The sequence below is a fragment of the Paralichthys olivaceus genome, chromosome 7 (assembly GCF_024713975.1).
Source record: "Paralichthys olivaceus isolate ysfri-2021 chromosome 7, ASM2471397v2, whole genome shotgun sequence".
In the NCBI taxonomy this organism is placed as follows: Eukaryota; Metazoa; Chordata; class Actinopteri; order Pleuronectiformes; family Paralichthyidae; genus Paralichthys; species Paralichthys olivaceus.
The window spans coordinates 19,221,588-19,247,768 of NC_091099.1; the positions used below are offsets into that span (position 1 = coordinate 19,221,588).

At 42.3% G+C, this 26,181-nt stretch overlaps 1 protein-coding gene across 3 annotated transcripts in view; it reads right to left on the bottom strand.

The window, feature by feature from the left end:
- kcnq1.2 (potassium voltage-gated channel, KQT-like subfamily, member 1.2) overlaps nucleotides 1-26,181 on the bottom strand; it is a 188,104-nt gene that overhangs the window by 78,850 nt on the left and 83,073 nt on the right. For all 3 annotated transcript variants that reach the window (XM_069529029.1, XM_020079206.2, XM_069529028.1), the window contains 2 exons: nucleotides 1,041-1,116; nucleotides 5-99 (listed from right to left, as the gene is read on the bottom strand). In XM_069529029.1, coding sequence (XP_069385130.1) covers nucleotides 5-99; nucleotides 1,041-1,116 — 171 coding nt within the window. The remainder of the gene's footprint in view (nucleotides 1-4; nucleotides 100-1,040; nucleotides 1,117-26,181) is intronic.

The following is a 26,181-nucleotide window of genomic DNA, read 5'->3' on the forward strand; positions in this document are numbered from 1 at the left end:
CCACCTTCTCTGTAGCTCCTTGATGCGGACCATCATGTTGAGGTGACCCTGGGAATACTGCTCAATCACGTCCCGCACATCGTAGGGTTTCCGTGCTTGCTGTGGATCCATGAGCACGCACACACACACACACACACACACACATACACACGGGGACACAAAAGCCATTGTCAACCACAGCCTCTGCTGCTTGGTCCCTGAAAACATCCCCAACCCCCTTGGGTGCAAAGGGTTCATTGTTAACTCATTGTATGTGTGTGTGTTTGTGTGCATGCGTGCGTGGCATTCTTAACTCATTGTGTGTGTTTGTGCATGCGTCTGCGTGTGTACGCCGACAAGTGCATGGCCGATGTAAAGCAATCGTATTAAGCTCCTTTCACAGCTTTGTTTAGTGCAACACTGACACAAGCAACATCACAAAGAACCCAGTGAACTCTTTAGGGTATCCCTGGTACATAAAAAGTATAGCCCCTGCAGCTGACATCACTTAGGCAGTAATTGAAAACATACAGAACACTTGGAGATGGTAAGAATATACAGGAACCACTCTGCAATAACATGCAGCATGAAAACGATGTCTCAAACACGATCATTTTTATTTTACTGCACAAAAAAGTTTGCACATTTCTGCTGACTCCAGTGTTACATGAGGCCATATCCTGCTGTGTGTGCACATGTAGTTTCTGCTGTGTTTGTGAGCGTGCAGTACGGTAAGTGAATTCCTACTGTAGCCCCAGAGACAGGTTGGTTGATTTCCCAAGATACTGCGCCTGAACTGAAGTGAGCACAAAGTAGACATGCAGGTGCAAGTTGCAGGCATTTACACACAAACACGCACCTACACATGAACACATGCACAGCAGCGCCGCCGCAGCTGATAAATGCCTTTGGGGCTTTCCCCCTCCTCTTCCTGTAACCACACACACACACACACACACTACACACACAAAAAATACTTCTCTCACTCTGTTTGTCTCTCTGTATCTCTGTGTTTACTGCTCCCTGGCTCTCTTCTACTCTGTTGTGTTTCTTTCGCTTACCTGAAATTTCTTCCTGGCCACAAAGTACTGCATCCTGCGGAGGACTTTTACAGCTGACCTCTGGGCATGGGACAACCTGCGTTTGAAAAGGGAGACAGATTTAGTCTAAAAGGAAAGCGGTTAAGGCTACACATGTTTTTTTTTTATAGATATATTGATGTTTTGTTAGGGACAGATACACTTTACATAGATAAACTATCTGATGCTTTCAGACATGAACTGAACTGCGGAGGAGCTTTATGTGTGTATGTCACCCCTCACCAGAATGCTCAGCAGATTTCAATGTTATTGTGAGTGGAGAATCTCCTGCTGTGTTTTCATGTGGAAGAGGCAAACTCTGCAGAAAGTCCAGACCCAATTCTGTGGACATTCTCTAAAGTTCATGTCTGAAAACAGCAATAGACAAACTGTCTGTCAGCTGTCTAATGCACGTATCATTGTGTTTCTATTGGATGCAAATTTTCATGAAAACATTGGGTTAAAAACAGGGATAAAAGATAGAGAAAAATAAATAAAGAGTGCATAAAAACATTACAGACTATGTATCTGTGCAAGTTTGTTGCTAAAAGAACCAGGATTTGGTGGCTCTTTCAGAAATAGTGAAGTTTGCAGTAAAGTTTAAGCGATCAGGTAGCGAGCACCAGTACTTTGCTCCTTCCACAGAAAAAGCAGAGGATGTTTTACAGAATGAGACTTCACAGGTGCCACTTTAAGCTGCTCCGGTTGATCGACTGCAGCTCTATAGTCTCTGGATTGACATATCTGCATTCATGTTCATAAAAATCTGCATTTAACCTACAACAATATTCATCAACACAAATTAACGCCTGAGCTCTTGTTTGAGCCTCAACGCTCACAGCTCTGAATATGAAAACTGGTGCAAATTTAAAAAAAAACGACAACCAGACTCAGTTTGCATCAACATGAGCCCAACAACACATGCCCCCCCCCCCGGCTCAAAGCAGCACATCTGTGTCAACACAAAGGAAAACCCACTGGTATGGAGCTAAACACTGAAACAGAAACCGCTGGATGCAAAAAACACACACACAGAGACTCGTACTTGCAAATCGCGGTGATTGTGTGGCGTGCACTCATGTTTGTTTTTTCAGGGACGCACTCACTCGGTTTATTTGTCAGAAATTGCTGAAACATGTCCTTGGGTGTGCAGTGTGTGACAGCAGCATGTTGGGATGATGTATATGCTACGAGTGGAAATGATCATGAGAAAACACAGAGTGAAATTTTGTTGAGTGACTGGACTTCACTGGTTGAAAAATACACAAATACTGAGTGCAGACTTAGAGACACACACACACACACACACACACACACATGAATGCTCACACACATGCACACACTTAAGACTGTACAACAAAGTCTGATAACCTGCGATAGGGTTTCTCAACCTCATCAGTCAGTGATCATGGTTTTATTTGAATGTCCCAGGACCCCAGAAGTTATAGAGCTGACAAATAGTCAAATAGTAGAATCTGAGAAGCTTACTATTTCATTATACTGTTTTTTCAAGGGCATATAGGAAGCTCCATAAACATCATATATTAATGATGCTATATAAAGTTTCAATGTGTTAAAATGCTGAAGAAAGATTTCTTATGACAACTCTTTATTCCGACATGGTGAGGCTGCAATAATCTGCATAATTTAAGAGCAATAAAAGTACATGTTGAAAAAAGCTCCTAAAGTAAAAACAGTTCTTCTCTTTCTTTGCTTCCTGTTTTTGTGCCTGTTTCTCTGTCTGTCCTCTATTTCAATAATTATAGTCAGACAACTGAGAACAGGGTTTTGGCCATAGCTCATACTGTGAATGGTCCTTATTAATGTTGATCAAATCACTGTTTTATAAGTGCAAATTCAGCTTTCTCTCAGTCTTTCCTCCTTCCGTGTTCACACTCCTGTTGCCCTGCAACACTCTGCTCACTTTTCTTTGCTCCCTGTTTTTGTGCCCATTTCTTTATCTGTCCTTTATTTCACGTGCGGTAAGACAAATGACCTTTCAGCCCACTGTTGGAATCAAAGACATCAAAGTTAGCTGGTGGGCCACGAGATGGTGTGTGTGTGTGTGTGTGTGTGTATACAAAGTTTGAACTACAGCCAGGTTCATCACTTTTCCGGCATCGTTTTTGATACTTGCAGTGCGGTTCTGTAATTACATATGTTGTGAGTTTTTGCAGCGCATGTGTCGTCAAATTGACAAAGTTGTTGTCTTAATTTGCACATGTTTATTCTATCTGCATGTGTTTTCTTAATTTTCAATCTCGGCCACTGTAAAAGCAGCTTAAGTTGACAGACACAAACAGGGAATGAAAACAATTATGTGGAAGAAAGCATAAAAATGATTGTTGGGACTCCAGGCGCCCACTTTTACACACACTTGTCTGGAGCATATAATAGTATGCTGTGCATAATAACATGCTCAAATGCTGTTTCTGAATGCTCTGTGTGTTTGCATGTGCGTGTGCAGTAAGTGCTCTTCGCTGCTACCCTGAGCGTGACTGCAGACACAGATAAGTTCTTCTCCACTTAAACGGCTCGCAAACAAAATAATGAATGCCTCCATTTGTACGTCAGCGCTTACACTTCTGTATGGGGTAACGCATGTGTTGTTTTTGAGCACGTCTCTCGAGTCATGTCTCAGTCAAAGCAGACACACCCACATGCACACACTCACACACACACACACCCTTGACACACAGAAAACACATACGCCGCCGCCGCCCTCCCCCTCCCCAAACAAGGGTCTTTGTGGAGTCAACAAGTCGCTCTGAGGTCTTAATTAGGGCTGAGGAACAACAAAAGGACTTAGCAGACAATGCATTGACATGAGACCATAAAACCTGAGCATCAAAGTGCGTCTGGGCCGCTGTCTTTTTTCCTGCCCTCCATGCTCGGCCTACCCAAGCTATAGGAGGAAATGCACACAAACAATACCATGCATAAAGAATGTGAGGCCCTGTTTTGGGTGGAAAAAAGTCTAACCACCCCCCACCACCACCTTCTTGCTCTCCATCGTAGATGAGGATTTTTTTTCTAGTAACCCCTCCACATACACCCCCCCCAAACATTTGACACACAGAGACTGATGCTGCCCTTCAAAATCTTGCCGGCTCTGACTCTTCTTATTAATTCACCCTGTTCTGTCTCTTCTGCTCTTTGTGTTTAAGTTTCATCTGTGCAGTCCTCGTGAGTCAGCATAGCTCAGATCTCACGTATGACAAGTTCAATATTCTTTTCATTGTCCGGCGCCATATGATTCATTCTCTACAGTTAGGTTGGCTGTGTGTATTTCTTTTCAGTCCTCTGCGGATTAAACCCCAACTTCTAGCTCAACAGCAGAAATCATATGCAAGCTATTGTTGATGGAGTCATGAACTGACCTTGTCCCCCTGTTGAAAAGCTGTGACAGATTTAGCCCCATGGTCTCCCCCTGGACACTTCTCTTAATAACGTTTCCTTTTTTTCATTTTCAGATGGTCACATTGGAGATCTCATAGTTGTCAATGGCAACTCTCCCTCATTCACCGCCCCCTCTACTCTTTCTTTGGCAGGGGACTGTCAAATATCCTGTGCTTCCATGGTGCCCAGCAATAACCTCGGAGTCAGTCAGGAGAAAGCTGCTGCAGACATCAATGTGTGGGATGTTAGGGACCCAGCAAGACAGCTGGCCTGTGTGTGTGTGTGTGTGTGTGTGTGTGTGTGTGTGTGTGTGTGAAATGATAAGCTTTAAGACTAGTGACTGGTCCATCAAAGAGATGTGCTCGTCTTCTGTTCTCTGCAATAACAGACATTCCTTTATCGTATCTTGGAAGGATAAGATGACTACATTCTTTCAAGCATGTTTGATCTAAAAGTGATGGCATGCCAGAGGGTGTCGTGGTAAGAATTATAAGGGTGCTCTGCTGAGACGCTGTATCGTAACAGACAAGTTTCACCATTCAGTGAGGAATTCAAATGAATGGGCTTCATTGAAGTTTCTAATGGAAGAAATTCCCCCAATGTGGACCTGTCACTTTGGAGGGGTTTGTCTGATGAAGCCAGCTGTTGCAGTGGTTTGCACGAAAGAAGAACAAACTTGGTCTTAGTCAGAATGTGGTCTAAGTCTGAAAATGTATTTAGGAAAAAGGACGTAAAATGAAAAGGACTTGAAATACTTTTGTCAGGATTTCTGTCCAAAATGAAAAAATAGACAGAATTAAAATTGTAAAATGTTCTCTTTCCGTTGAGGACGCATCACAGCCAACGTTAGGGTCAGTTAAAAGATAAAGACAACCTGCATGTCAACTGACATGCATTGAACTCCAGATATTCTTCTGAAATTATCCAGAGGGGCTGAATGTGAACGAATGGGTGTGCTGATGAGGTTTCTAACACGTGACAGACGCTGATGAGCAGTAAACAAAAAACTTGTCATGTCCTGCCTCTAGCATCCTCTGCACAGGTGCCGCCCATCACCTTAATGTTCTGGAGGTTTTCCAGTGGTAAGCTGGCCAGGTCTGAAAAAGTCTTGAGCATATGAAAATGGAAAAACCCAACCCAGTAACTTTGCTGGATTCTCAGCTGTTTTAACCTCAATTCTGCTCGACTCAGTACAGGCAGTTGTTCTCATTTACACACTTTTCTGTTCTCAAACAAGTAAATAAGCATAAATCAGGGTTTTGGACAAAACTGTGTGAATGGTACGTGTTAACATTGATCAAATCATTGATTGTTATAGTTGCAAATATATAAACTAGCACTTTCCCTCTTCTATGTTTGTATTCCCCTGCTCACAGTATCGTTCTGTCTGGTATTGTAAAATAATTTTCTCATAATGCTGATGTAATATTTTTTTATTTACTGTCATATTCAGAATTATTAATCTGAAAAAAAGTTTAACTTCACGACACGGAGCATCATGCAGCTGGTTAAATTTGGTTTCTGATAAAACAGTTTCCCATCTCCTTGTGTGTCTGCTCCACTTGTTTTCATGTTTCCCCCCCATGACCAGATCAATAGACGCTGATCGAGACATGCTGGAGACAAAAGCAGCAACCAAACCACATCAAAGCCCAGTGTCCATTAGGAGCTGATGACAAAGAGAGAACAGAGAGCGCACGCCATGTTTGATGTGTGTGGCTATAGAGGGAGGGAAAACAAGAGAGAAACGCCCAAGATACTGTGAATTCACTGTGTGACCATCACCTCCTGCAAACACAGAGAAGCGACTGTATACTGTGAAAGACGTATATACAGGCTATAACTGTTTTCTCTCGAATTTGAAAAACTGTATTGAAAAGAGACAAACCAATGGTCACTGAGCAGATGATTTGTGGTGACGTATCATTCTCTCTGCTAAGGAGCTCATGTTTTCAACTGTGTTCGTTGCTTTATTTGATTATGCAGAAACTACTGAAATGATTTTCACATAACGTTGGTGAATATTGGTGCAGATGCAGATGAAGTGGCAGATACAGTTTTTTCCCCCCACTTTCTGTGACTTTACAACACAGGAAATTATTCAACATTTGTGTCAATTTTTTAGGCAATAATGCACTTATTTTAAGTGAGTCAGGCTCATTAGTCAGACGATATTTATAAGTGTCAACGATTTTTGTGAATAGGCTCGTGTGAGTATTCCACCGATGAAAATATCTCCTCTCTAGACATGGTTGACATCCCGGTGACCTCAGAAAAGTCCCACCCATGTTTAATGTTAATGACGGCAACTCTCAAAACATGTCATTATTCGAGGAGAACAGACAGCCACAGTTTTTTTTTCCCACCACGCATGGAGAAGATTGGAGAGGAGAGCACTTCTCACAAGTGCACTAATGACTGGTGAACTCCTCCTGACACAACTCTAACTGCCAAATTAACTAAGAGATTTGGGCGAAGAGGTTTCCAGTTAGATAGGCGAGAAAATGAAAAAGTGCAGCCGTGGGAAAAAACGCCTTTTACTGGGGTGTGAATACCACAAGGAGCTAAGAATGTAATCCGTAAAATGCAGACAGAAAGTTTAGTTGGAAACATTTTAAGGATACTAGTTCCCATGGGTTCTAACATAAAGTACAGTTATTTTCTCACAAATTAATGATATAAAAGAGGGGGGAAAAAAGGTGTGGACAATAGTTGCCTTGTAGATGTGGCCAGTCTAATTTAGGGTTATAGGTTAGTGTTGGAGGCCTCAGGTGTAGCTTAAAGAGAGACTATGGCTTCTTCAAAGGGAGCTTAATTAGAGAGTCACATAGATTCAGGGTTAACGACCCCCTCTTTGGGGCCAGACCCTCCTCTAGTCTCCGTGTTTAACCTATGGTGAGTCACTAAAGTCACAGCATTACTCCAGGGATGGACAGTCAGTTGGTTGGTTGGTCAGGCAACCACTTTACTCCACATTAAAATGTTTCAGCAGCTTCTGTTGAGGACCAAAATCAGGTCAACTGTCGTATTTGCTTTATACATGGGTGTGTCTGTAACTTTCTGAAGTTTTCACACCCACTTCTTGCCGTGATTTGCAAAAGAACCAAGCTACAGTTAGAACCCCTCTCTCTGGTAACACTTTGAATGTTATCTGTATATCTTTACATTATCTATATGTTATTCAGGATGAAGAGAGGGGAGTAGTGAGCCTTGCCAAGGGCTGCACACACAAATCCTCAATTTTTAAACACAGCAAAAAGGCTCATATATAGACGTACATATTGGCGTATGAAAATCAAACAAAATCACATTCCTTTCGTGTGAGGACCAAACATTCTTGAGATCCAGTGTGTGTGGGTGTGCGCGTGCACGTTAGGAAGACAGGAGGGCGATTGGGTTTCTCTGGTGGGGGAGGAGAGGGTGAGGTGGCCAAGAAGGATTTATAATTCATGGCCTAATAGGATTTGTTGCTGTTTAGCAGGATTAGGCATGTTAGAGAAAGAATCTATTTATTGCTGCCAGTCGGGGGGTCCCCGCTCCTGGGTGGGGTGGGGAGGTTTTTTAGGGTGGAGGGTGGCGAGGTGAGGTCAGGGGGGGGACTCTAGACCCTTGAAACCTTTTTTGGGATAACCCCTGGCACTGAGGGTCCCAAGCAACCAAGCCCACCCCCTCTTCTCTGCTCCACTTTTGGATTAAATTGGCTGTTTCTCTTTCTTTCATAGCTCTCTGATAATCCAAGCACATGAGCCCAGTGGTTGATCATGCCAACACAGATGGCTGTTCATGTGTGCTTTTGTGTGTCTGAGTATGTTGGGGGACTACTGGCACCACCTCGCCCTTGGGGGAGCAAGAGCTAGATGGAGGTGGCGGTCACAGACCTGCTCAGGTTCAGCCTGGCTTAACCCTGGCTCTGGACGAAGCAGGAGGACAAAGAAGATGTGGAGGAGAAGAGGGAACAGGGGGAAAAAGAACATGCGAGAGAGAGAGAGAGAGAGAGAAAGGAAGAGGTGGAGGGTGACCCGTGGGCCTTCTTAGCTAAGGGGCTTCCCTTTCATAAGCCAATGGGTTCAGATTATAAAACTTTGCTACTTTTCAAAAGAGCATTATTCTTTCATTCATGTGTGGTTGAGGCTACAGTGGGGGGCTGGCTGACCTTAAAGACTGCTGTTTAATTAGGTCTTTCTACAGTGGTCAGGCTTTTTGTTCCTACTTTCAGTTATGAGAGGCCTGGCTGGCCTCCCTAATGACAGAATAGCATTTGATGTGTGTCTGTTTGTGTATAATAGAAAGTAAGAAAGAAGCAGTAGAGCAGAAGAAAAATGTGTAAAGGCAGCATTGTAAACTAACTAAATGAAGCAACTTAGAGTCTTGATCAATAGCCTTAAGCCGTAGATATAATTGTGACTTTTAGTCACATGTTTGCGTAGTAATTGTTAATATAGTTGCTAGTCTACGACACATGTAGTACACGTTACTGGAGTATTCCACTAGAGGGCATACCTCAGAACTCAGATCATACAGAACTTCCTAATTTGATCTGTAAATAAGAAACACAGCGACACTGGAGAAAGTTAGCTTGTGATTGTTTCTGAGACCATGGCAGAAAAGTGTGTGGCTCTTGAACAATGTCTTTGACAGTGACAAGTATCTGTCTCTACACTGCCCCTATTGTGCATATTGCATCTTGCAAACACGTGGCATTCCCGAGGATACAGACAAGTGACGCACCAAACAGATGCAGAAAATTGTTGCACACATAGTTTAAAGCAAGTAGATCTCCAGCCATCTCCAGTTATTCTCCTCTTTTTCCATCTCAATGTGTTTGGTGTTTTTTGTAAGTAAAACCATTACTGGAAGGTACGAATTAAGCATTTCTAGTGTTAGGGAGGAGAGGAGAGGATCGTCAGCTTGCAAAGTTGATAATATGCTGAAACTGAGACAGGGAAGAGAAGAGAAGGTAGAAGTGTAGAGATGACAGTCTTGGAGGGAGTGGTGGTGGTGACAGTAGTAAGTGTAGTAAGTAAGTAGTAGTGAGGAGGAGGAGGTATTTATGGCAGCAGATGAGGCTGAGAATGTCCTGGCAGACCTGCTTTAATAGTTTCCGCTACTGGTCTACTGTACAATTAACACACTCCCTCTGTCTCCATGTCTGTCCCTGCCTGGACCATAATTATACAACACGCAGGTAGACACTCACACTCTCTCTGCACCCAACATTCAAGATAAGGGACTTCTTTTCTTGGACCAACAATGAGGTGAAACTGTTATTGACAGTCAGTGTTTGCAACATTTTGTATTCACCACTGGAAGTTGAGTTGCGACTGATAAGCAAACCAATCAGTAAATGCAGGTGATTGCATCTTCATTTCCAAATGTCTCAGATTTTGCTCGTCCAGACAACACAGCCCCAGACACAAACACAAACAGGTAATTTTGCATGAGTCACTCTTTTCCTGAATCTCTTCGACAGAGATGGACAATGCAAAGTTAGCACAATCCATATATTCACATTTATGTTAACTACACCCCGTTGTAATACATCAGAATTATCCTCTAACCTTAAACGGTCAAACATTCAAGGGTCAATTTTGAGTTTTCAGCAGGAAAAGCTGAGCTCAGTGTGGTGTCGTGTGACTGGAACAAATGACAGCCCCATATCAATTCCTCTATATGTTTATGTGCATAGAGAGCAAAGGAACAAAACGGGTGACACTGTTCCATTTGAAAGGCTACGAGCTATGATCCCACCGCTCCGAGTGTGTACGCAGTCCCAAGTTCAGGAACTGCCTCTTGCTTGCTCCTATAGTGGGATCGGATGACTGTACACTGAGAGTTCACAGGCCCAGGAGGAGTTGAAAGATGATAAGAGGACTCGTGGGTACAGCAGGGTCTATGATTGGTCAAATTGACCCTCCTAACGTTCTCCGGTAAGATGAGATGCAAGAGGGCGTGCGTCAGGGTGAATTATGGGTCTGCATCATTGCCCTTAAGCTTCTCTGAAAATGATAAACTTTTGGTTGAGTACTGTGTTGTGAGTGCTACTGCTCAACTGTCTCAAAATGAATCTGAATATGGTTTGAGGCCCCACAGCCGTACTGATGTGCAAAATGTTATCCAGCAGTAAATCCTGCCCATGTCATTTCAACATTTTGATATATATATATATAAGCTTGATTTAAGCTGATTTCAGTGTCGTGTGAGTATGATCTAAAAGGGAAATGAAATGTATGACCAACTTTGACATGAATTTAAAAACATTTTGTATTTGTTGTCTAAACTTTTCACTGATACACTGAACTTTTGAAAACAGTTCCAGTGTGGGTTCAAATCATTTTGGGTGATATTTGTGTTATTATTTCCAAGTTATACAACAGTGAGCAGCCAGATCAGCCAATCTGGAAATCTAATTTGAGTGGGACAACAAACAATAGCCAGAACATTTGGGACATTGAAAACAGGAGCGGCTGCCAACCTTCATAACAGAACACGGTGAACTGAGCATCTGATTTATTACTCCAGGAGATAAATCTAATCACCAAATCCAAACAAAACGCCAAAGAATATATATGTTCCATTCCAATAATTAGAGCAATAATATGTCAAACAGTCTTATGGATTTAAGAAATTATTCAAACTGTTGAGAGAGGACGTTAGCTCAGAAACATGACACAGAGATAGAGAATCACGCACAATTTACTATAATTGATGTAATACTACCAGGATTTAACAACACTGACCTAATGACATGATACAGTCTGCGAGCCAGGGTAATGAAAATGATGAAAAATGACTTCCAACACTGCTCCACGCTGACAGACAGGAAAAACAGACACGCTGGCTCGCAGCCCAGAGCAGTAAATGACAGGCTGAAGTTCAGAGGCATTTATTTGTCATAATACTAAACTAAACTCGAGATACAGCTGATATCTGTCAACATGCTTCACCTAACCTTGGAGTGATACAACACTGAGTGGCTGTGTCAGCAATGTTTACATCGAACAGAAAAAACAGTTAGAGGCTACGAGGGGATGGGGAAGAAAAAAACTGCCTGAATAAAGAAAAAATAAGGAGGAGAAGAAAATGAAGAGCGGGATTCGTCCTGTTTTCAAAGAGAACGGTTATGAGAGCGGTTATCTGAAACAAGGCGCTGGGAACGGGGGGGCAAAGCCATAATTGGATGCTTGTCCTCGGCCAATTTTTCAAGGCAAATTATCAACGCATGGGCTGGATTGCTGGAACCACATTGTGGAGGTGGGAACAGTGGGAGCTTTGAGGGGCCAGCGTGACGCGCTAATAGAATCATTTAGCACACTGGGATAACGACAGCATGTGATGGATGAAGCAAAGGCCCTGCATCTGTTTGCTGCTGCTCTGCTGCTGAGGATGATGATGGTGCCACGTTAGCCTGCTAACTCCAGGTAGGTACTGGTGCTACAAGTGCAGGCATCAGGCTCTGTGTGTGTATAAATGTGTGTACTGAGAAGTGTAGGTAAGCATGGGAAAGTCCCTCATGACAATATGCAGAGAGCATTAGTCTGTCTCTGAGCGTGTTGCTTTTGGAAAACCCACTAAAGCTGTGCCATCGCCACTACTACCAGACAGAAACTAGCACCCAAAGATTGTTTCTGACCTTGAAATTTACAAACATAAACATGCAAAATAAAATCAATCATTTATCAATCAATCAAAAAACTAAAATGGCAATCAGTTCAGCACAAAAGCACCACTGCCAGGGCCCTAACGGTCCTCTTATATTCAATCAAGCTGCATCAAGTTGCACAGACTCACACACTCATTCCCTAAACATGCCTGAATTTCCTCCACCCCAGTCTTCCCCATCTGCATGCTGAAGTGTCCTTGGCCAAGATACTCAATCCGAATTGCTCCTTGTCCCAGGGTTAGCCCGGGACCTTTAAAGTAAGACGCACACTCTTAGACATGCACACGGCAAAGGCCTGCACTGAGGCGTCTGTCAGTGTAACGATTTGTTTGTCCGACAAAGCAGAATATATTCAGGGATTGTGTAATACATGTTATGTATTTTAAAATAGCGACAGAGCGACTGGCCTCAACATGAATGGTTTTTTGTTTATTTATTGTTAAAAAGTGTTTAACACAGACGATGGATCATTTGTCACCTGCTTCCTCTCTGCTGTGCACTTGCTCCGCTGTCAGACCCTGGATGGCCAAACGGTGCTGGAGGGTACCATCTGATTAAGAACAGGGGTTCCCAGGGGGGGTGGGTATTTACAATGTATGAAGGAAACATAACTTCTTATCCTTTTGCCTTCAATGCTGATACCTGCAGCTGTCCCCACTTCACTTGTCTACATTTGAATAGTGGAGATACATATTGTGTTCAGTATTTCCTTAAAGATGGCAGAGTAGCTCCGTTCTGAATATATTAATCATTAACTTGGCTCAACCTGAGCCACAAACTCATCAGGTTCACAGGTAAAAGCTCAGTATGACCCACATGTAAAGTAAAGGGTTGTATATGCTACAGTTGGCCTGAAGCCAGTCCAGGAGGGAGGATATTTCACAGATGAAATCCTCTCGGTGCAGGAGGTGTAAGAGTGGCACTTGTCCACCGCTGCATGGTGCACATGGGAAACACAACCTCACATATAACACAAACAAAAGCTCATGTGTATTCAACGCTCCTCTCGCAGATAAGGATACACATGCTCACACAAAGACGACCTCGAACACATAGCACATAGAAACAACAAGAGAGAAAGAAAAGGAGTTGAGGGGGAGTGGTGCAAGAGAAGGGAAAGAGCGAGAGAAAGGGCAGTGGGAGAAAGAGTGCGAGATAAAGAGAGTGAAAGAAGGGCCTGCGCAAACAAAAGAAAAGTCAGTTACACACAGGGAGCGAGGAGGGCAGGAGAGAAAAAAAAGCAATGAAAAACGAAAATCAGCAAAAAAAAAGAGGGCGGGAGGGGGGGGGGGCCAGAGAGGAAAAAAATCCTGCCTTCTGCCTTGGGAGGAGTGAGAAGGAGAAGACAGAGGAAAGGAAGAAAAAAGAGATATGGAGAGAAAAAGTGAGTGAGAGAGAAAGAGCAGAGGAGGAGGAGGAGAGTGTCAGGGCTAGGGGTGATTAAGCCCGGGGTCTCCTCTCTGCAGAGACACGTGCACAGACTTAATCAAGTCGACGCCAGCCAGCCACATTTCCACATTACTCCCTGGCCGCCTGCCTGACAGGTCCGAAAGAGGGAAGCGATGAGGAGCTAGAGGAGTCCGCCTGCTCCACAAACCCACCCTCTCCTCCTCCTCTTCCTCCTCCCCGTCCTCCACCACCCCCCCCAGCCCCGGAGCAATGCCAGAACACATGTGAGCGGAGTTGAAGGGAGTGGATGGGTGTAAGTTAGGGAGCAAAGAGCATAAATACTACTGACTCCACTAAATGGAATGTTATTAGCTGGGAGAACCCACTACCCCCCTCCCCCCTCCCCCAAAAGCTCTGCTTTTCTCCTGCTGCCAGTAAAGAGGAAGTCAGCATGATACAATCAGTTTACTGTGTATACCTCAATCAGGCAGTGCTACATTTTTAACATTGTAATAATGCCATCTCATGAGGACATCATCATGACACCACATGATGATGAATGATTGGTTAATCTAAATAAGATGTAGATTACTCTAATGTTATACGTTGCAAAAGTTACTGCATTACTACACTGTATGATGTCATTTTTATAATGACATCAGGATGACATGGTTCCTACCATATGATCATTGATCATTTTTTCTAAACAAACTTTGGTTCGTGTCTATGAGTTCATAAGATACAGAGATACCTTGAAAATACATGAACACACGTCATTTTCTGACTTCTGATAGGATGTGAATTAATTCCTGATCAATATATAGTGATATATTGATTGATTTTTATTATTGTGTCATGCACATGATGTGCCCAGGCTAAAACAGGCATACACGGAATCATTATTTAGAAAATAAGTATTTTGGATAATGTTGGTTTTGGACCATAATTTATTGCTCTTGACATTTGACCCAAAAAATGTATCATGTCAATAACCATCCATGAGTTCGTGTGTTATTTTGCACAAACACACACACTTAAAAACACACACACTTGCGTGGCTTTGCTGTAAAGTTATGTTTGAATAACAGTCTTTGTTTTTGTTTATCTTGTCTAGCATATTTATGTGTCAAAATGAATTATTTTTGTGTTAGTATTTCAGCAAATCTCCTCTGTTTGTGTGAAATTCTGTTTCTGCAGTTTTGGGGATACGGTCATTGTTTGAATGTTGATCTGAATTTGAAAAGTAACTTCTGTGACTGAATGTTATTCACATTTTGTCCTTTCAAAATAATACCGTACACACTCTCTCCCCTCTATTTTCTCCTTCACTGCTCCTTCCGCGCTCTTTCATCCCTACTCACTGGAGGCCAAGTGGGTCCGTGCCCAAGGTGGAGTATAGCGATGTCATTTAATAAGCAGCTTAACTCCAGCACACATGCCACAGAGAGCGACCTGCAGCAGCATCTACACTGTAAAAAATGAACCAAAATGTACTTTCTCTGTTTTCATGAGAATCAGAATGTGTATATATATAAGAATACCAACAATCTAAACTTTTGAGTAAAGGGAAAGTTATAAGTATTAGCAGTTATTTGTCATTAAAAGCACTTTGCTGTATGTACAGCATACATTCAATCCCTGTGTCCCAACATTCACTCATGCATATTTTATGCAAGTGTATTCAGTCTAGAATGTATCAAAAGTGGACAATCCATTGCCAATTGTTTTTTTGCAGTGGAGCTCAGTTGACGCCTGCTTACAGCATTTCCAGTAATGACCCAAATGCTAATCTCCTGGAGAGAAAATCCCTGATGGAGATGGAAACAGGGAGACATTTGATGCCACTCTGCTGTTTCTGAACAACTAGTGAGGTGTACTTTCAACATATCGATGAAACAAGGGCCAGGCGGTGCCAGTCTAATCCGTCTTAAAATTATACACAGGTGCTTTGGTCATAAGGAGGTGTAGATACAGTGTGTTATTGAGTGTGTGCGCGTGTGTGTGTGCATACATGTGCACACGTGTGTATCCCCTGGCCCCATATGAAGTGCAAGGCTAAATCCTAAAAACATGCACGTGTGTGTGCGCAGTCTCCTCTGACCTGTGAGTGAGGGCTAATTAAGTGAAGGCAGATGACAATGAACAACGACCTCCCATAGGCCAAGCCATCACTCAGGCCTACTGTAATGAACACCCACCTACAGGTGTGCTGATCCCTAGACAACTCCGCACACACACAAACACACACACACACACACACACAATCGTACTTCCATATGTTCGGTATTATTAATCCATGCACACATATGTTAGCAATATATCAGAAAAAAACAGTTTGCATGCAGAGTACTGTACTCAAGGATTCACAACAACACACTGACACTTCAAACTATTGGCACAGACACGTCAGACTTGGTGAAGCAGATCTGTGGACTCTCCCGTCATGTTTGGTTGAGGGCTGTCACAAGTGAGGAGTTCAATATCACAGACAAGCCAACTGGTACATGCTGCTAAGTGTCTTGTTTCACTCGGAAAGTCACACAACATCACAGGATATGTATTTGAGGAAACACCTAGCGAGCCAGGGGGGCACTGGCACCAGCTGTCCTGTCCGTAGTCTTAAAAAAGAAACAAATGAAGAAACAAGAAAAAGAAAGTTGCTTACAAACAATACTAACATGACAATTTATGAATTTTTATTTTCTAATCGTTTTTGAAGTATACAATGTGCTTGAACAAGGAACCATGGTGTGTGGCTTTGAATTAAAGCTATAGAGCTAACAGTAAACAAGATATTACTTGTGTGCACCTTATTGAATCAGAAATTGTGCATGAATGTAAAACATTTAATCCACTCCTGGATAAATCGCATTTTTGACCTGATGAAGGCCCAAGGGAAACAGTAACCAAATCTACCCTGCGGGCCTTGATGTTTTCTTTTCACATTTTAATTTAGTGTTACCAAAGTGGTTTTCCTTTAAGGCGAGGCACAACTTAAATGAATTTCCCTCACAGATTGAGACCAGGTCTCTCCCGATGACTCGTCTTTTCCATTTCCAATGAATGATTAAACCTTATTTCACTTCCTAGAAACGTGCCCGGTCGAGCGCCATGGCTGCACCCGGAGCACAAAATTCTGCTTGAATTTTTATGGGCTTAATTAACGGACCCTAATTGCTTCTGAAAGAAAATAAATAAGGCGACCAGCGAAGCGCATCCTACTGTTAACGGATTATTTCCTCTCTGGAAACAATAACAGAGCCTTCCCATTTACTCCTGAGGGGCCAGTTAAAGATTCTCAGCCTCAGTATTAACACTGACAGGTTTTAAATGTAGATGTTGGTCTTCCTTGAGGAGCTGTGTGTCTAACAAATAGTATGACAGTGTGAAGAGATATTGAGCACTTACAACATTTTTCCTCATCAGAGTAGTCATTCATAAAATGATCCTCAGATAAACATTACTAGAATATGGAAGTCTCTGCAACTTTGATGATTTTGCAGCTCACACAGTCCCAACTGGCACAATCACCATTATTCGTGTAATGAGAAAGGCCTCGAGCCAAGACAAAGGCAGCTCGTTTTTTTTCTCCTCTTCCCTGATCTTTCTAAGATCTGTGACGACAGGAAATGAGTCTCGACATCAAAGTCTGAAGAGGAAGTGATTTTCTTCCTCTCCTCTTTGTGGAGTTGTCCACTACACCTGACACATTAGAACACACAAACGTATATGCACAAATACATCACCCCAGCCCTATTGTTTCCACTTTCTCACGTAAACCTGTGACATAAAGCCTTGATGGTGTAATGGCAGGTTGGGGGGGGGGGGCACAAACACCTCAACATTTCTCAGGGGGCCTGGCCAAGAGTCACTGGAAGTTTTATACAGTGGGAGAGTTCGCATTTTGTGGGGGAGGCTCGTCCGGCAGTGGAATGCAAATATTTAGCTTGCCCTCGGTATAAAATGAAAATTACACAGTACCACAGGAATACCTGCTTAGCTACCCAGGTGACAGCCAGGCTGGCTCCATCTACCGGGATGTAAATATAGTAATTACCCACAAGCCCCATGGGCACTCATGGAGAGTCAGTAAAGGCGTCTCACTGGACAATGATTCATGGCTAAAAATGAACTTGTGCTGGCAAAGAGGGGCTGTGGATGACATGACCAATCAGGAAGGCCATGAGAATGTTTCTCTGAGATTTAGGGTAGACGTAAATATTTGTTGCTCTGTGATAACGAGCTGGGGATTTATTTGAGTGGAAAACTCGGGAGAAGAAAAGCACGAGTGTGTGTTAGTCTATCTATGTAAATGCGCAAAATAAGAAGGGAGGGGTCTCATAGGCTCACAGTTTCAAGCAACTCCCCATGACCGAAGTATGTCTTTGAGACATGCTCATACATCCCACTGTCGACTAATGTAACCCACCAATAGTTAGTTAAAGGAAGGCCTTTGACATCTCTGCTGTTTAAACTTGTGAGGTGTGAGTGTTTGTGACTGTCAAAAAGAGAAAAATGAGAAATGAGTAGAAAACATGACTGAAAAAATCTAGAAAAATGGTTGAGATGATGTCAAAGTGTTTGTGTGTGGATTTATGGATTGACAGAAACATGACAGAGGAAGGGAGGGAGGGAAGAAGAGGGAGAGTGCCCCCTACAGAGAGCACAGGAAACTCTTAACTGCAGTGACCTTCACACTGAGTGAAAGAGACAAAGGAAAAAAAGTGGAGAGAAAAAGGCAAAAAGAGCTCTGAGATCCTGTCTGATGCAATGACTGATGGAAATTACTAAGTGTTACGTAAGTATATATGTAGAAATTTTAAGTTATAACCAACAACTGAAAAACTGGCAAATTGATGGACAGTTTTGATAATTATATACTTAAACAGTTGATGGAGGTCACTTTGATATATTAATAGGACATTAAGATGTATTTCATCACAGTCTTCATGCACAAAATCCTTCTCACCATATATATTTCTTTGAGAAAATACACTTTCAGCTTCATTCATGTATAAACAAGCCAGTATTTGAGACCTAGTCGTTGTGTGTGCGGTTTCTTTGAATGTGAAGCTAAAACTTGTCTCCTCTTATCCACATGTGTCTTCTCCTCATGCATGCGTTTGTGTATTTATGTGACTTATGTGCGTGTCTCAGTACTCGCTGTCAGTGTGTGTCAGGCCGTGTGTGTGTGTATGTGTGTTTAAATGGATTTTCCAGAGGCCCACGTATACCAGCGCCATGTGTGAGTGGTTCTTTCCCTCGTATATTGGCCATGACACCCTCCCTCCGTCGCTGCACAGCATGGCAGTCAGCAGCACCTGCTGCACCATAAACACACCTGCAACACAGTAAAACCATGGAAACACCCAGCATGGAAAAACTGCACAATGCAATACAGTACAATAGAGACAACCACAAAGCTGCACAAAAGCTGCACACACCAGGTTCTTGATTTAGCAACATTTAAGCTTTTGAGTGCATTTTCTTTTTCCATCAAACTGTATAAAATTAGAAACAGAATTCTAAATTCAAATCAACAGCGAGGGGGTCTCTCTGGAGACATGAAAGACATGAAAATGATTTGCTTGAGACATGATAAAGCTCCTAAATAACTTGTTTTGTTTTTCAATGACTAATAACAGCCCAAAATGATATACATAGCCTGCATTTGGACGAAACACAGAAGTGCAGTGCAGCCTCCCTGCTCCTCTTGCCAGCACAAATAAAAGAGTTTTCTTTATTCTGAATTCCTCGTAGTACTCGGGCTGGCACTCATCTTCACAAGAGGACTGTTCTGCTGCAGCTCACTGAAGGTGGAATGGCTATTGAAGCTGCTCATTTCCTTTTCCCTTGTGTAAGAATTTCTTGCTATCAGTCAAGGATGAGACAGATCCAATCTTGTCAGAATCGGCAGAGTCCAACAACAACTCAAGTCATCCAGAATACAGTTGGAGGCGTAGGAAATCTCCTTGGAGGGCTCAAAGACGTTGCCTTGGCCAGAAATTGAGAAACTACAGAGGATGTTTAACCTCACCATCCCCACACCTCCCTCTTCTCAGTAAAACTGGTTCAGAGAAGTTTGCACTGAAAGACCCTTCAGTAGTGTCTTTCAAAATCCTTCATGTCTTCAAGGCTGTTATTTATGGTAGTCAGGCAAGAAGAGTTTTAAAGTGGACTGACTTTGATTCTTTTAATACCACTAAAATCAATCAATGTAAGTGTAGGTTTTGGCTACCACAGGCTAAAGTGACAGATCAAGACACCATATCTACACAGGGGGCATGGTGTGGTCTGTGTGTCTGCACAGTGGTGGGTTCAGGTACAGTTTGGAGTGTAGGCCTCCTGCATTATTAGTTGCATTCAGAGCCAAACTCACTTTAGTTGATACTATTCTATAGTATGCAGCTTGTGTCCAAAGCTAAACTTTTGGAAAAAATGAAAAGTACGGCTGAAATACTTCAATACTGTGAAGACACATGTACCAGTCTAAAGCCATGCTAATAGCTCCGTATTTGAGCTAAATCCTGAAAATGCTAACATGCCAAAGTTCAGCTCAGTAGTGTAACTTTGATCATGTTAGCCTCTTAGCACATTAGCTCAGGCCATAGTTTGTGTATAAAGATGGACATGACAACTCTCTAAAAGTGAACAGGTCATATGATCCGCCTCTTCTATGTTAGTGAAAGGAACATGAATCAAACTGTTAAGTCAAATAAGTTTTCTACAAAGATTGTTTCTGTTATTTCAGGAAGTTCTTATCACAAATATTTTCCCACTAAGTTTGGTTTTAATTTATTATTTCAGGCTATAAAAATGGAGTGAAGCATCATGATTGAAAGATGAGACTGACCCATGACTGGTCAAGCTCAGATATCAGCGGAGATATCAGATGTCCTTGATACTGCGGCTCCATTAACTCAGTCGCTACTGCACTTCCTCTTGCTCCATGATGTCATTGGTGCAAGAGGAAGTTTCTGGACAGGGGATACATTTCTGGATAATAGGAGGAAGTGGAGATGCATCATCCAAGTACAGTATATGGCTCAGACTGATTCAAATTCAGAAGAAGCTTATTTTTTAACTTATAAATGGCTTTGAATTGATGTACCAGGAAATATTTCACTGAGCATCGAAATCATGAGCTGCCCAACAATTGGGGATACGATTTAATCTTATAATCAAAAATAATCGAACACTTTTGTTTCATACAAAAGTCCCCAAATAACTGTCTTTTACAAAATATATATTATCACATGAGGAACAAGATAAACCAGAGGGAAAATGTATTAATTCGACTGAATATAATATGTAGTTTCGAAATATGTTCACAATACTTTATGACTTTGACATTGCAATCCATGATCCCCATGAAACAAAATACTCCATGAGTGTGTTGAGGATCAGTGTTTTAACTCACATTCACTCCTTACAACATGTGGCAGCTCATGTGGCAGTTTAATGGTTAATTCTCAACAAATCTCAAAGGGATGTGTGCATCCAAAGAGAGTCACAGTCTAAAGTAAGAAGTCTGTAGGCTGAGCAAAACAGTGTAGAAGGACCTTGGGAACAACCCAGCAATGAAACGACCAACCGCACTGCCCTCCCTCACTGTACCATGACTAAAAGGCTTGTAAACCGCACCCGAACCTTTGACGGCTTTGCAGAGGAACACACATGAGTCTCGTAACAATTAAACATGAATGAAGGAATGGAAGGGGGGGAAAAAAACACACGAGCGGAGAAAAAACTCCCCTTTCTGGGGTGATATTTTTTAATTGTCGTTAAGGAAAAGTGAGAGGAAGATGTGTTCAACTGTAATGGTGTGATTAATTTTGGACGTTTGTTTGAGCCTGTCATGCTGATGGGACGGGTGACAGGTGCTGAAAGCCGGTCCAAGTGTGGACATGGGATGATGGTTTGCAGATGATGGCTTCTTTTTCCAGAGCCCCTAAGAAACTGGAGCGAGCCCAGTTGGCTGACTGGAGGCTGTAACTGGACTGTTTCTTTCACTCTCTCTCTTTCAAAAGTTTGTTTGTTTCTCCCGTCTCCTTGCTTCCTTTCTGCCTCTCCTTTTCCTTCTCTCTCTATCCATCTCTGTCCTTTGCTCCCTCTTCCAGCTCCACCCCGGCCTCCCACTCCAACTGCTTTGGAAGAGCCTCACAGGACTTAGAGCTGGGAAGGAAAATATAAAACTAAAAAAGAGACTTGTTGCCATTCACTTGGACTGATCTGATCTAGGATGAAATTCAAAGCCTCCCAAACATCAGAGCTTTGGCCACAGTAATTCGATACAATCAAACCTTGTATCCGTGATATTTAGGAATAACTTCTGTCATATGTTTCTTTTACCAGGGAGGAAAAAGGAAATACAAACCCTCCCTCACAGTATGAGTAATGTGTACCATAATCGTGTGCATTTCTGGATGTGTCCTCCTGTGTTTAATGCAGAGATGCATGTCACAATTAACAGCATGTTGTGTGTGTGCATTCCCAGAGCTCTGCAGTTTCTCCACTGAGGCCATTCAGTCAGCCATTTAGTCATTAGGAGCAGAGTTGTCACTACTGGGCCCGAAGGTTATTCATCACCTAAAAACCCCACAGGACAGGGACAGAAAAGCCCCCACTCTGCAGAACACACACACACGCACCGTAGACACAGACTGACAGAAAAAGGCAACGGGAGGTTTGGGACAGAGACGGCAACATGAGGTATATTCATGAATAAATCATGAGACACATGAAAATAACCAAATACACACACACACACACACCAGACGTCTCCTCTCTTTCTTAAGCGCACTAACATGTCAACATTTTTTTATTGTGCATGTAACAATATTCACCACATGATAAAAAAAGGGTCTCTTTACAGAGCCCAGGCCTCATCAGTGGAAACAGCATTAATATCCAATATCACCATGCTGCTCTGGGCCCCATGTTTTATGGTAATTCATCACACATGACAACCTATTTCTGCTTTAAAATGATTAAACTGCTTATTTTGCAGTGAGAAAAAAAAAGATAAAGATAGTGTGCAACAGCTGGTGCTCGGAGGAAGATTTGCATTTACTTCCTTTTTCTGAGGAAGGGAAATGTGCTGCCTGAGATCATGTCAGTGGTAAGGCTCAATCTTTAGCCTCACCACCCTGTTTAACCTGCAGTTTAAAAAGTTGCATAGTATCAGCTGGATCTTCCCTTCATGGCCCAAATCAATCTGTGCTACAATTCAAGACAAAACACCTTCGTTCACTTCCTGTTCATTGTGGTTGATTGTGAAGCTTTGGCAGAAAGGGAACACAATATCAGTTTGAAAAATTCCCTCTGCGTGACTGGGGCTGGTGGGAGCTGAGATCTGAACCGAATATCACAAGTCCCTGATTTAATCTCATAATAGTCGGCTTTAATGTCCAAATGAAAGACATATGTGGCTTCGCTTTGGTTCGCTCACTCTGGCCACGTAGTACAATCTCCCAGGGCAAGACCCAGGAAAGGGAATTTGCATTGGAACTGAAGCGTTCATGCTAGTTTAGTTTGACGCTAATTAGCCGAGACATTATAAGCACCATTTGGTTAGGAGATTTAGAGGCAAAGTTTTGGAAGATGGGCATTTAGAGAAACATCTGTTTGATAAATGCTTGAAAATGTTGACAAACATTAAAAAGGGTCACGACAAACAAAGAGGAAATCATTTTGCAAGCTTTCACATCAACATAGTGCCAGATCAAAACAAATGCAGTGGATACAAACACTACTGTAAAGTTGTTTTGGGTCTCGTCCAACTGAACTCTGAACTGCTCTAAAACAAACACAGACTCCCAGGCATAAGTGCGTCTCCCCCACTTTGTCTCTCTCTGTCACTAGAAATTGATTTCTCTCTCTCACACACACACACACACACACACACACACACACACACACACACACACACACACACACACTGCTTTTGGTGGCAGCTCACATTTTATAACCCACACACATAGAGAGCTGCATAGTCAGAGCAGTGGGAGTGTTGTGACTGAGGAAGAGCAGGGATTTGTTTAAAGCAACAAGCCCAGGGGAGCCTCAGCTCATACGGACAATGATATGGATCCTACTCGCTGCGGCCCATGGTGCACAATCCTCTCCCATTGACACATCTCTCTAGAGCTATATGTTACTTTACACACCTTCACACCAATGCAATGGAAATGCATTTGTAATGGTCTGCTATTCACAATTGGATGTGTTTAAAAATAATAAAACATATACCTTATTTTGCTTTCAATGATGTGATCTATTTTATTTGGGGTTTTGGGTGTAAACATTTCTGACACAGTCAATCTTGTGATTATTCTTGGAAAATATCATAGCCATACTTATATAAATGGGTTGGCAGTACCCCTCCCTTCAACGTGTATGTGCATAAAATTATCAACTATTTTATGTCACTGAAATGTATGTGGAAAATTAACAAAAGGGTTAAAAAAAGGTTAACATCCAAATCCCAGTCCTTGATCTTTTAACTGTTTTGTGCCTTGCCTCTTGTTTTGTAAATTTGGTGATATAAGGTTTATTAATGATAAGTTAAAAATGAAATGACATTTCACAATGTGCATGTGCAACAAAATGTAAAGTCTGTGTTTTTGTCTTAATATTTAAAGCTAATCATGCACATGTGCAATTCCTATAAACGGTGCACAAAAATGATGTATTCTGTACAAATTTACCTTGACGACAGTGTATGAATGATGTATGATAGATAAAGTGCTGCACATACATGCACTGTATGATTGTGTGTTTTGGTGGATGGCAAAACTGTGCTGTTAAGAACTTTGTGTCTTCATCAAGACTAGAAAAGTGCTAGAAAATACAGACTATTTACATTTTATTGAGGAGCCCTTTTTTATTATATCTTCAAAAAATTCCTGATTGATACACGTGCACCTGATTATATTTCTGACAGTCTTGTCTCTTTCAGCTCTGTTCTGATATGGGCCTTACGAACAGGTTATGTGGTGCAATACAGTAAAGGGATCACGTGCAGTCACAGAACAACAGAGTTGGTGTGTCATTGTCTCTTCTCAGGAGGGATTATCCTGTGATAACAATCTGGCATGGCCGCGTCCAGCAATGATCCCCCTGACCTGACTGCGTGATTTTGCACAGCGTGTGACCGGATGGATTCCTTTTTGTCCCCACACTGGAATGGCACAGTGAGCAGTATGGGAATGAGCAGGGGGAAGTGGAGATTTCAGGTCTGCACCCACTGGTTTTAGCTCACTGGCTGTGGGAGAGTTATTGTAGCTACTGTGTGCAGCGGCTATCAGCGCTGGCTCGGACTGGTTTAAGGGTTGTCTAGAACAACAACTGAAACACTGGTGGCAGTATTGACCGCATAGATACTATTGACTATAATAATACTGAGCATATTAAGTATGAGATAAATGGAGTTGAATAATCCTGCAGCTTTTGACAAGTCAAGTTTATGTATCCGCAGATAGATAGATAGATAGATAGATAGATAGATAGATAGATAGATAGATAGATATTTTATTGCCATTGTAGGCATACAATGAAATTTGTTTGGTGACTCTCACAAAATCAGCAGCAGTAAATAAAATCAACATAAATAACTACATAAATAGCCAGGATAAAATTGATGATGAAGTAACATCTCTTTAATAATAAATAATAAATTAATAAAGGCACTTGGATGAGTAGTAAAACAGTGAAAGTGTAAACAGTGTATTTTAGTGCTTATAGAAGTGTAGATTGTGCGATGTGAAACAAATGACCACATAACAATTATCTAAATAAAGGCAATAGTTAGAAAACAGTACATTCTGCAGTTCTCAGTCCGCAACAGCTATGGGAGGATGGGGAGTGATGGAGGCTGCAGCTCTGAGGTAGAAGCTGTTCTTCCAGGCTTTGATGGCTCTGAATCTCTTCCCCAATGGCAATGGGGCAAACAGACTGGGTGGGTTGGGTACTTATCAATGTTGCTAGCTGTCTGGCATAGCTGGCTAGCATACACCGTATCCAGGTTTGGGAGCACAGTTCCCGCAATCCTCTGTGCAGTTTTTACAACCAGGACCAGGTCCTTCTGGTTATCTGCAGTGCAGCTGGTGTACCACCATGTGGCATAGTGGCAGAGAATACTCTCGATAGTGTTCATCAGGAGGTGAGTGGGAAGTTTGGCTTGTTTGAGTTTTCTTAAGAAGAACAGTTTCTGTTGAGCTTTCTTCGCCAGGTGGGAGTTGTTCAGGGACCATTAGAGATCTTAAATAATATAAATTCCCAGGAATTTGATGTTGTTGACAATCTTCACATCCTCACTGTTTATGTAGAGAGGAGGATGTGTGGTCTTCCAGGATCACGACGACCTCCTTGGTTTTTGTGATGTTCAGGACCAGGTTGTTGGCCAAACACCACTTAACCAGATGTATGACCTCCTCTCGGTAGTGTGTCTCCTCATTGTCAGATGTAAGTCCCACTATAGTGGTGTCATCAGCAAACTTCACTATAGTGTTAGAAGGGTTAATGGGGGTGCAGTCATGGGTGAAGAGAGTGAAGAGGGCTGGACTAAGCACACAGCCCTGCGGTGCGCCTGTGTTAAGAATGAGGGTCGAGGATGTGTGGTTGCACATTCTGAGCCTTCGTGGTCTGTTTGTGAGGAGGTCCATAATATTGTTT